The sequence below is a fragment of the Typopeltis vanoorti genome, chromosome 23 (genome assembly GCF_054136105.1).
Source record: "Typopeltis vanoorti isolate ZY-2024b chromosome 23, IOZ_Tvanoo_1.0, whole genome shotgun sequence".
Taxonomy (NCBI): Eukaryota; Metazoa; Arthropoda; class Arachnida; order Uropygi; family Thelyphonidae; genus Typopeltis; species Typopeltis vanoorti.
This window is the reverse complement of record NC_143571.1, coordinates 72,837,391-72,850,278: the sequence shown is the minus strand read 5'-3', so window position 1 is coordinate 72,850,278 and position 12,888 is coordinate 72,837,391. Positions and strand designations below refer to the sequence as shown.

General features: G+C 36.6%; 1 protein-coding gene across 2 annotated transcripts in view; it reads left to right on the top strand.

The window, feature by feature from the left end:
• Zpr1 (zinc finger protein Zpr1) overlaps positions 1–12,888 on the top strand; it is a 268,249-nt gene that overhangs the window by 200,370 nt on the left and 54,991 nt on the right. For both annotated transcript variants that reach the window (XM_090412640.1, XM_090412641.1), the window contains exon 11: positions 4,647–4,757. In XM_090412640.1, coding sequence (XP_090268766.1) covers positions 4,647–4,757 — 111 coding nt within the window. The remainder of the gene's footprint in view (positions 1–4,646; positions 4,758–12,888) is intronic.

The window sequence follows — 12,888 nt, the reverse complement described above, 5'->3', positions numbered from 1 at the left end:
GATTCACCATTCCACACCAGAATCCAAACAGCAGTCAAAACAGTGGACAGAAGCTGGTTGTTCAGTGCCAAAGAAGACAAAGTCGATTCCATCAGCAGGAAATGTCATGGTATCGGTGTTTTGGGATGCTAAAGGCATTTTGTTCATCAGTTATCTTGAAAAGGATAAAACAGTTATCTTGAAAACACTAATAAAACAGATAAAATGTCTAGTTGATGTCCGGAAATATTATTCCGATCTTTTAACCAGACTTTCGTGAGAAAAGACCCAGTTTGCAGAAGGAAAAAAATCACCTTTCATCAGGAAAATGCACCTGCCCACAAAGGTGTTTTGACAATGGGAAAATTAAGAGATCTGCACTATGAATTGTTTGAACATCCACCCTATTCCCCAGATTTAGCTCCCTCTGACTTCTATCTCTTCCCAAAATTAAAACTTTTCCTTGCTGGTCAGCATGTTTCTTCGAATCAAGAGGTGATTGCAGCTGTAAAGGGGTATTTTGCAGATCTTACTGAGAACCACTACAGGGATGGGATAGTGGGCTGGAGGATCGCTGGAATAAATGTATTAGTCTTAAGGGAGATTATGTTGGAAAATAAAAATAATTTTGAAATTATGAATTCTTTATTTCATTGTTAGGCGAAGAACTTTTCAGACCACCCTCGTACGAGCCTCCACTGGATCTAACACAAACAACCCATTTAGCGATTAGAATATCAGATAGCAGTCTTTTGACACTAAATCTTTTCCTAACTAGTTTCTCCTTTTAGGTATACCTTGAAGTGTACATTGCATCTCAGTAACTCAGACCATAACCTCATACAGTTTTTCACTTAGAACAGCCACTCTGAGGCTCTTATTCTCTAACATCATTGCTATGACTCCAAGCGCTATAACCTCTTTATACTCTTGTTTCCTTAACCACTGTCACCATGACATATTCAGTAAGCCTGTGCATATTTTTTGCTTTCACCCCTCTGAATTTGTGTATATTTTTATGTTGGGACATGATATTAGTAATGTCTAGTTGATGTCCTGAACAAAAATCCATCAGGTACTTAGCATTTTTATTAGTTGTGTTCTTTTCTCGAAATTTTTCCAAAAGATCTCTGGATGTGCGGTATTGATATTTTGCTCTTCTCTTAGATATTATTATTATTCGGACACCTCCATGAAGTCTATAAACTCATCGCGGGAGACCTGATCTATCTACACAATCTATCGTATGTCTCCTTGAACCCATTAACAGATAAAGCACTCACAACTGACTCTGGCAATCCATTCCACTCATTCACAATTCTCCAAGCAAAAAATCTAGTCCTCACACCGCTACTAACCACACCTTTAATCAACTTCCAGGGATGACGCATTGTTCTGGTTCCTCTAACCAAGTGCTGAAACATATCCCCTGCATCTATCCTGTAAAACTCTAAGCAAGTTAGATGTTTCTATCATATCCCATCTTTTTCTCCTATCAGCCAACTTCTGCAATCTACACACTCTTTCTCTATCCTCAATAGGGAACATTCCATAGGCCACTCACGATCTTCGTTACTCACCTCTGAATCCTCTCCACCACTTCCTCATCCCCAAGAATCCCAGGGGACCAGACTCAAGTTCATAATCCAGATGTAAGCATATCAAGGCCTTAAAAAGAGGAATAACAACTTCCTTATCTCTATAAATTAAAGATACCAAGAAATTATATACTTGGCACTTTCCTTATCACTACTTGTTAATGTATTCTTCAATAGCCAAGTAATCTTATGGGCTATCTCAGCAATTTTAGCAATATGTCCTCTAAACTTTAACTCTCGGTCTACCACCACCCCTAAATCTCTTTCAACTATTTCCTGGAATACAGTGCCATCAATGTGATACATGATACATAATCTATTTATCCCAAAATGCATAACTTTACATTTCCCATTATCTTTTATCCACACTAACAGCCTATTTAAATCATCCTGCAAGCTCTCCACATTGCCTTGATTAACTATTATTCTACCTAATTTCACATCATCAGCATACAACTGAATATTTCCTTTCAGGTTATTCCCTATATCATTTATGTAACAAATTAAATAGGAATGGTTCCGGCACTGAACCTTGTGGCACACCACTGGTCACCTGTTTTTGCCTCAATTCTGCCCCTCCATATACCACTTTTTGATATCTGTCCAGCAGCTACCTCTTATCCACTTAACCAGTGTCATATCTATCCTCTTTTGTTGTAATTTGCATAACAGAGTTCCATGATTAAGTTTACATTATCCTATCAACAATTTTCCTCCAATTTCTGTTACTCGTGAATACTCCAATATTGTCATCTAACATTTCATGCTTCTAAGGCACTTCTAACTGAATCAATCCACCTAGAATCTTGGTCATCCTCTGGGTCTCTTTCCTGCCATCTTGGCTCAAACATCTGTTTCACTAATCTTTCATCCATTCTATTTAAGTGGTCATAAACCTTAGATTAGCTCTGCTGACACATTCTTGAATGCTAATAATGTCAAGTTCCTTTCTAATATCTTCATTTTTAATATGATTCTGCCATTGATGCCATCAGTTCACTCCTCTAATTTTTCTCAGAACCTCATAATCTGTGGTCTCTAGCCTTTGAATAAGATGGCTAGAGCTACAAAAACAGCCAGTGTTCTCTTGACTCCAACATGTCCTCTTTCAGTTATGGAAGCTACACTTGAATCTACACACTGATGTTGGATTCCAAGATACATAGTGATTAAGAGTGACAAGGCTGCAGATACTGCAGCTAGGTCAGCTCATTTCTCAAGCTTTCACCATCTGCACGTACTTTACATTGATTATAGGCAAATCATCAAACATAACTTTTATCCTAGTGACAGTCATCATGGAATAGAGAGACCAATAATAAGCTCTATCAAATCAAGCCAGTCTGAAATTAAATTGTGGCAGTGTAGTCTATGCAGCGTCCATAAAGAGGATGTTGTTTTTGATCAGCTCCACATAGGTAATAGTCATCTTACACATCCCTTCCTGTTGAGTGGTGATGATATGCCTGTATGTGTGTGAGTTGTGTAATGGACTACCCATCATTCATATTTTAATTAACTCTCATCATTTTGCCAATGAGTACAGTGATTATTTTAGTCACTTTCGTAATCTGTCTAAGCCCTATACATTCATAGAGATTTTATCACAATCACTGAGTGTCACCACAGTTTTTAAATTTTTAAGAGGCTTAATGTTTACCATATCATATAAATTATATACATATTAGTTTAATTTATTGTATATATGCTTTTAAAAACCTTTTTTTATGAACGTTTTGTGAATTTTAATATTTTTTATACTTTCTTTTACATCTATATATACCACCTATTCATCATTACATGTGTACTTATGCAGCTAGTACACATGTAATGATGAATGACCATAGATGTTCTTGCTCCAGAAAACAAACAAACATCTCTGGTTGATGAGTAAATGTATATCTTCAGTCCTGCAATTAATGCTGCTAGCACACACACTACAAGTCTCCATACTCTCACTTACTTCCCTCTTTTTGAATATCAGTGCTGGTCTGTGATTTGACTGTAAATGCAATCCATAGTTTTGTTGGTGACAGTGTGTTGCATCCCTCTTTCTAATAAGCCTTGGAATACACAGATGACAAAAACTTTGAAGAGACGACGTTGAAGTTAACTTCAAATATTGATATGCAGACCATTCTTCTATGGTATCTAATAACTTTCTTATCCTGATTATTAAATCTCTGGACAATATATTTTTTTTTTCGTTGGGATGAATTTAATTACCATTGGGATATAAAGGAGCTGTTATACAGTATTCTTAAAAATTGACTTAGGAGAGAGAGCAGAGAACACCAGCCATAAATATTCTTTGGTTTCTGGCATGTACTGTCGTCTGTGGATTCAATTTGTACTCATTAAGGCTGTTCGGTAACTAGCCACAATGATTTTTGCAATGTTCTGAACTTTAAACTTTCAAAACAATTCTCCTTTTTATTTTTTCGCCTGTATTGAAATTAAATGTTCTGAATATCTGTTACAGTAGAACTCAAGTTACTTAGGAAGTATTATTGTCTTTCACTTCATAGTTAAATTAAGAGTTACTACATTGACCTATTTCAATCTTCTTTCTTAGTTGACAACATTTTTTGAGACCTAGACTACATTACTTGAGTTAACTGTTTACAGTAATCATAACAAAATTCAGTCCTAAATTACTGCTCTGAAGAAATTATTTTCCTCATCTTCTTAGAATAACTTTAGTAATTCTTATTTCTGCACAATCAGAATTTTCTTCTTTGAATACCTTATCTTGCATTAACAAAAACTTCTTTTTTTTTCTATTGAACAACCATTAATTCTGTAAACCTTAAATCTTCCCTTTCCCTACAATATTGTATCCCTGTCTGAGATTTGATGCCTTCAAAAAAATTTCAGTTTTCATCAGAAAGGAAGTTTTGGTTTCTTTTTATGAAAACCAAAAGTTATAAAGTAATACACTTTATTCCTTATTACACATTCTTCATTAAGAAATGGAGTGCATTATAATTAGAACTACTGTTAATTTTGACATTAACAATCATTTCATATTTACAATATTTATGTATTATAGCATATTATATATTTCAGTCTGAGACCTGCATAGTTATTATTCCTGAATTGGAACTGGAAGTTGGTGCTGCAGCATTGGGTGGCCGTTTCACTACAGTTGAAGGACTTCTTGTCAATATGAAAGAACAGGTATATATATTTGCAGTCTGGTATTTAATGAGGCTTATATTATTGATTGAAGCATACCTGGTGGTGGTTTTATTTATATTTAAGTTTTCATGAATGAAATAAACAGCAAAAAGTAATTCTACACTAGTTAACTGTTTCAGTTTATGCATTTAAATAGTAATTATCAAAATAATGCAGTTACATTACATTCAATCTTCTGATAACTACCTTTCTAAATACTAATGATATGTAATTAAAGGAACCTTCCCTGTCACCAAAATCATAGGATAGAATGCTTCTGCAGCTATTTACCCCATTGCATCTATTTTCGGTGCATCTGTGTCATTTTCATTTCCTAATCACCTGTTCCAGAAATTTCTATCTTGGCCTTCAACACTGTCTCTTCCCTTACCTGTAGAAATAATTTACAAGAAATTGTGTCTACAGAGATAACCTATCCATTTTCCTCTTCTATTTTCTACTGTTAATGATCTTTCTGTCCTCTTATTTATCCAAGTGCTTCCTCATTAGTAATTTGTTCTGTCTATTTAATTTTCAGTTCTCTTCACTAACATCATAACTCAAATACTTCTATTCTTCTTGTGTTTATGAATCTTTTTTATTCATAGTTCCCAGTTTGTGTTGGAGGAGAGTAAAAGCATCATCTTTGCTAAAACTTCCTTTGTCATTGCATTTTGATCACTTCTAGAAATCCTCTGTCATCATAGTTCCTAAATATTTAAAATTAAAAGTTGGATATTATTTTGCTTTTGAATGAGTATCAGTAACTAGTGTGTCTCTGCTTGCAACTAGAACTTTGATTTTATTAGTATTTATAGTCATTATTATTATTATTATTATTATTACATAACACCTTCAGAGAGTCCAATGACTCATCGAGGGAGGGCACTTACTCTACAATTCTCTACCTCCACCACTCAATTCACCAACCAGCTACAATGAACCACAACTACAATCATCATCATCTACACCAATGCTAACTACCGCCCACCACCACCACCACTAGTATTTTCACAGACAATCGCAAACATCCATGCCCACTGGCAGGATTCGAACCCACAGCCTTTTGACTGGAGGGCGGTGTTGTGTTGTATTTTCTACTCATATATCTATCCTTTAGTCTTTGGGTCAAATCCCCATTAAACTCTCATTCGGGTATCACATGGTACATCTGGGGGGACAAAGGAATTGCTTTGAGATCGAGCCAACACCAGAGTATCAAATTGTCTGAGATCAACCCCTCGTAAAACACTAAGAAATTTATATTTTGCTGCGCTTTTATATTAAACAATATTGTCAATCAAGAGGTGATCTCTAGACAGTACTTAAGTGATACCATGTCATTATTCAGACGTGGCCAAAATCTATTCTTATTCTAGTCTTCGTAGTACTTTTTTTTTATAAGCGGTGCATCGGATTTCAGAAATCACAGATAGTCTTAATCACAGATAGTACAAAAGCAAGGTTTTTTAGATATCATAAATGTGTACATACAATACAATAAGCTTAATTCCCACCTTAAGGGAGTTCCTGACAGTCAGGATAGAATTAGAACAATACAATAATATAAGTATACTCAAACTGAATAGGAGACAGTAAGATTTTAAGGTAACCCTCTCTAGATTACTGCAGTTCAGTCCTAATTATTATCACTAATGTTCCTTCCTCTGGTTTAATAACGTGGCACAAATCATTCATTCACAATCAACAAAACACAAATAAAGTCTACTTATCTATCCTCGGTTCTGCATTGCATTAAAGGCGTACCGGAATCTGCTTCTCCTTACATGAAATGTCCATGTGCTCCAATCTGACTTTCTATGGACGGCCAGGCTTATTTCTTCCGCAGAGATACTATGTCTAGTTCCGCCGCTGCCTCTATCGAAACTTTCCTGAATTGAGGCACTGCCACCCTTCACCTGCTCACGACACCGCGAGCCGAACATCAGGAGATCCAGGAACAAAAAACCCTTTTTTCAGGGGTGCTAGATCCTTATATTTTCACCTTTCTTTCTCGGCGATTCTCGCATTCTGCGATGTCCACCCAACGCACTCACGTAGGCTTACGTCACAGCGTCCAGCTTTCTCCGCTATATCCCACGTGCGCTGACGGCATGCAATTGCTTGCGGCGAACAGCTCCTTCGCGTTGCTATTCCGTGCCCTTTGAACTTCACCTCTCTCCCATTTCAAACTTGTGCTAAAATTCTATATCTCTTAGTACACAATGCTCTATTAAACTTTGCTAAAGGTCTACACTTCCATTATTATTTAACTAATTTGAGAGTGGTACAAAATGCATACTCATTTGTTTTTTCATAGTATAAAATATTTGATATATTTACAATACATTATTTTAATACTCAGAGGCAAGCATGGTATAATGTTTCTTATTGTGTGTTTGCTCTGTTATACAATGATAAGATGAAATATTTTATGTTCCAACTTATCAGGGTATAACAAAGGTCCCCCCTTTCAAAATTAAAAATTTTCCAGAATTTTTTTTCTTCAAGTGTTCCTCCTTACTGTTCTGAGGGGGGTCTCATGTAATGGCACCTTATTTCCTGCTCCTTATACCTTATTCATATTGTGGGTTTCTTTGACTCTGGAAGTACCGTGTAGCTCTGTGGTTGTTTGCATTCTTGCTTGGTTTACTAATATTATGATCTGTCTCTTTGGATTCCTTCCTTTCATTCACTTCGATTCTTGTTCCTCCCGCTTTCAATCTTTCAGAGGTGTTCAGTTTATCAAAAAATTTCCTTGTGAATTGGAGGCATCTAGTCCTGCCAAGTTCCTTGTCAGGATGGGGACTAGGTTCTCTTATTTTCCTCCTTTTCCTAACTCTAATGTGACTAATTCCTGGGATGTCAGGCTTACTCTTGTCTACTTCTAAGCTCCCAGTGCCAATTGAAATTCCCTGTGACGTTCGTACTACAAAGGATACTTGATTCACATGAGGGCTTGTTTCTGCTGACAAAGTGTGCTTCTTCATACTTAAGCAGTCACCTACTAGCTCACCTGTAGATTTACTAACCTGGGTTTTAAGGCTCCCCTTAAAAGATCGGACCCTTGGTGAGTTCCTTCCGCTCTTATGCAACTTTGATTCTCCCCTGTTTATGTTTTGCCTTCTTCCAAGGAGATATACTTCTTTCCTCGCATAATCACACTTGAAGTTGCATCTCATCAAAAAACCATTGCCCGGAATCAGTTTTATGTGTGGGAGAGAAGATCCCGACAAGACCAGAAACTCATGCCAAACATACATTCTGAACTCAGGCAGGTGCACTTTAAGATTTACTGATTTAGACGCGTGAGATGCTGAGGCTGTACACCCAAATATTCTCACAGATCATTTGAGGTAAGTGATCTTGTCCTTAATGTATGGTTCTAACATTTTAAAATAGTCCTCAGAAATGATGGAGGTTTGTGCTCCAGTGTCAAGTAGGGCATTGCAATGCTCTCCAAGCACACTGGTCTTCACCATCATTTCATATGACTGCCCTCTCAATCCTTGTCCCTTCTTCCATGTCCTGTTAGCATACGTATGAGATCTAAGTTCTTCTTCATGACCTCTATTAAAGCGTCCCCTGCCTCTAAAACAATTGTGAGCTGTGTGCCCAATTCTGTTGCATCTATAACACCTGGGAGGCTCTCTTCCATCGCCTAGATCATTGGCCCTGTGATCTGATGGTAGTACTATCTTTTCTTGGGAGGTAATAGCTTTGATTTTCTCTATGACAGCGTCCATTCGGTCAAGAAGGGGCCTTTGTAGCCTCTCGACCTCTTCTCGAATTAAACTTTCGTCCATCATAGAAACTTTAGATTCTGGGGCCTTCACTGATATTGTCTCTAATCTCTTCATTACTTCGTCCAATCGCTCCATGACAGGTTTCTGGAGAAGTTCCACTTCCTGTTTGACTATAGCCCTGATCTTACAAGTCTCAGGCAGAATTTCAGTCAGCTTATTCACTGTCACACTATCATTGCCCTCGTTTCCTTTTCTTATCTTGGATTTGTCCTTTTTTATCTTGGTTCATTGTTGGGAAGCGTTCTTGCTCAACCAAGTATACAAGATCGGCAGCAGAAGTGGGATGTATGTCTCCAAGTATCTGCTCCCATTCCTTAACTGCATTGTAGCATTCATCCAAATTAGTCACTCTTTTGCTGAAGGCAGTTTCTTTCAATTCCTGTCTTACTCCTTGCCTGAATTGCTGGAAAACAGCCCAGTCCAAATGAGGTTTCTCTTCATTGGGAACACTTAGAGTACTGGCCACCATTAGTAATCTGTTCTGAAAATCAGACACACTCTCCCTGTCCTTCTGAGTGCACCTCTGGAGTTTCCATAAATTAGGCCCCAAACTTCCTAGTTTAGAGAACTGAGAAATCAGGACCGTTTTAAACTTTGAATACTCCAGGATCTCTTTTAGAATGGGAGAGGAGTATAGGAAGGTTTTTGCCTCCCCTACCAGCTTTGCTACGGAGCAGTACCAGTAACTGAAAATCAGTCCATCTTCCAGCTTTTCTTAGTTCTGCTATGTATGAAAAAAAATGAGATGACATCATCAGAATCTTCGCCTGAGAACTGGGTGAACACTTGTTGGGGATTAATGCATTGAAAAAACTCATTGTCTTCCATTATTGAACTGCTAGAAGGGTTTGACATGTTTACCTCTAGGTTAACACAAATATTAAATTAACCTTATTTAAATTAAGGGGATTATTAGATCCCACATTGTTTTAAAACCGAATAAGAAACTCAAAGATTGGAATCAGAGAGTTTCATGCCGAATATAGTATAAAAAACTATAAAAGTATTGGCGAATACTAGCGTGAGCCAAATGCAAGTAGTCCTAGAACGTAGTACAAACATGGGCAACTCATTACAAAGGTGGGGAAAGTTCTGATCATTATTCTTGGTATTCTCCATAATGTAAAAACACATTTCCTAGGAAATGTATGCTATTATTACATTATGGTGGGAGGTCACTACCCAGACTGGTTTCAGCCTTTTTTGAGGCTTCATCAGTGAGTAGCTAGACCAAATTAATACCAAAGGGTATAGCGAAAAGAACTTATATACTCTGCTATATGAGTTGTCCAAAAGGTGCACCCATTAAGTTACTTAAATATAAAGAGCCAACAGGCTTCATTTCGGCGATATAAACATTATTTAAATTAAGGGATTATTAGATCCCACATTGTTTTAAAACCGAATAAGAAACTCAAAGATTGGAATCAGAGAGTTTCATGCCGAATATAGTATAAAAAACTATAAAAGTATTGGCGAATACTAGCGTGAGCCAAATGCAAGTAGTCCTAGAACGTAGTACAAACATGGGCAACTCGTTGCAAAGGTGGGGAAAGTTCTGATCGCTATTCTTGGTATTCTCCATAATGTAAAAACACATTTCCTAGGAAATGTATGCTGTTATTACATTATGGTGGGAGGTCACTATTCGTGGTATTCTCCATAATGTAAAAACATATTTCCTAGGAAATGTGTTTATTTAATTAATTATATTTAATAAAATTAATTATTTAAATAAAAGAAGGTTAATTTAAGTTAAATTACTTAAATATAAACAGGCTTCAACAGAGTATACTATATTATGCTTGAAACTCTCTGATTCCAATCTTTGAGTTTCTTATTCAGTTTTAAAACAATGTGGGATCTAATAATCCCCTTAATTTAAATAATGTTTATATCGCCGAAATGAAGCCTGTTGGCTCTTTATATTTAAGTAATTTAAATTAAATTAACCTTTGCCTTTGTTAAGAATTTCTGGTTGGAATCCGAAACCAGCTTACTGTGATTTATATAAAGTACTTATTTGAGTTATATATACCACATCCTGTTGGCTGACTGTGCCATTTATGTTGTATCGTACTTTCTACTCATATATCTATCCTTTATTAGTCTTTGGGTCAAATCCCCGTTAAACTCTTATTCGGGTATCACGTGGTGCATCTGGAGGACAAAGGAATTGCCTCAAGATCGAGCCAACACCAGAGTATCAGATTGGCTGAGATCAAGCCCTCATAAAACACTAAGAAATTTATATTTTGCTGCGCTTTTAGATTAAACAATATTGATCAAGAGATGATCTCTAGACCTCTAGACAGTACTTAAGTGATACCATGTAATTATGCAGACGTGGCCAAAATCTATTCTTATTCTAGTCTTCGTAGTACTTTTTTTTTTTATAAGCGGTGCAGCGGATTCCAGAAATCGCAGATAGCCTTAATCACAGATAGTACAAAAGCAAGGTTTATTAGATATCATAAATGTGTACATACAATACAATAAGCTTAATTCCCACCTTAAGGGAGTTCCTGACAGTCAGGATAGAATTAGAACAATACAATAATATAAGTATACTCAAACTGATTAAACTGTAAATCTCTGAAGTAAGATTTCTTAAATTTTCCCTTAAATACCTTAATCATGCATGATTATCATAATAACTCTCTATTTTTTTAGTAGTTCAATCAAACCACACAAGATAGCATTTATATCTTTTACAATCCCTTCATTGATAGCAATTCCTTACTCTAAACATATTTTTAACCTCCTAGAACATATTATGTAACTCTATCACAATAGGAGACAGTAAGATTTTAAGGTAACCCTCTCTAGATCACTGCAATTCAGTCCTAATTATTATCACTAATGTTCCTTCCTCTGGTTTAATAATGTGGCACAAATCATTCATTCACAATCAACAAAACACAAATAAAGTCTGCTTATCTATCCTCGGTTCTGCATCGCATTAAAGGCGTACCGGAATCTGCTTCTCCTTAGACGAAATGTCCATGTGCTCCAATCTGACTTTCTATGGATGGCCAGGCTTATTTCTTCCGCAGAGATACTACGTCTAGTTCCGCCGCTGCCTCTATCGAAACTTTCCGGAATGGAGGCACTGCCCCCCTTCACCTGCTCACGACACCGCCCCGACCACCAGGAGATCCAGGAACAAAAAACCCTTTTTTCAGGGGTGCTAGATCCTTATATTTTCACCTTTCTTTCTCGGCAAGTCTTGCATTCTGCGATGTCCACCCAACGCACTCGCGTGGGCTTATGTCACGCCGTCTAGCTTTCTCCGCTATATCCCACGTACACTGATGGCACGCGATTGCTTGGGACGAACAGCTCCTTCGCGTTGCTGCTCCATTACCTTTGAACTTTGCCCCCCCCCCCCATCTCGAACTTGTGCTAACATTCTATATCTCTTAGTACACAATGCTCTATTAAACTTTGCTAAAAGTCTACGCTTCTATTATTATTTAATTAATTTGAGAGTGATACAAAATGCATACTCATTTGTTTTTTCATAGTATAAAATATTTGATATATTTACAATGCATTATTTTAATACTCAGAGGCAAGCATGGTATAATGTTTCTTATTGTGTGTTCGCTCTGATATACAATGATAAGATGAAATATTTTATGTTTCAACTTATCAGGGTATAACCGCGGATAACCTAACCACTCAGCTAACCAGGCTGAGTCGTATTTCTTAAAAATTCTCTCTGCAACTTTGCAAATTGAAATGCAAAAAATTTTGCATTTCAATTTCCAAGTCAACAAATCACATTGTCACCTGCAGCTCTAATCCAGAATATCTATCCTAAGGCCATTTTGAGTATATTAGATGTTATTGCCATTTTATTTAATTTGTAGCTTCTTTAATGTGTAAGTTGAAAAGAAGCGTGGACAGAGAGCATCCCTGCCTGAATTCTCTTTTTTTTTAGCAGTTTCAGAATTTTTGTCTCTTCCATATCTGTCTCTTCAGTTCATGTTAGCTCTTTCCACACTCATAAACAGTTTTCCTCTTTCTACTGTGTCAAATACCTTCTCTGAAATCACAAAAGCAGTATGTGAATCCTTCTCTCCCTCCGTTCTCTTTTCTGTGATTTCTTAGGGCAAAGAGTGCTTTCTTTATTCTGGATTTTTTTTTTTTTCATTAAATCCAAACTGATCTTCACTTTATTTCCTTTCTATTTTAATTCTTATTCTGTTTTGTATTATTTTGATAGGAGAAGGGGGACATTATCTCCATTGTTTTTCATGTATCACTTTATGAAGGAAAGTGACATTAAACCTAATATCAAAATTTGGAGAGATTATACC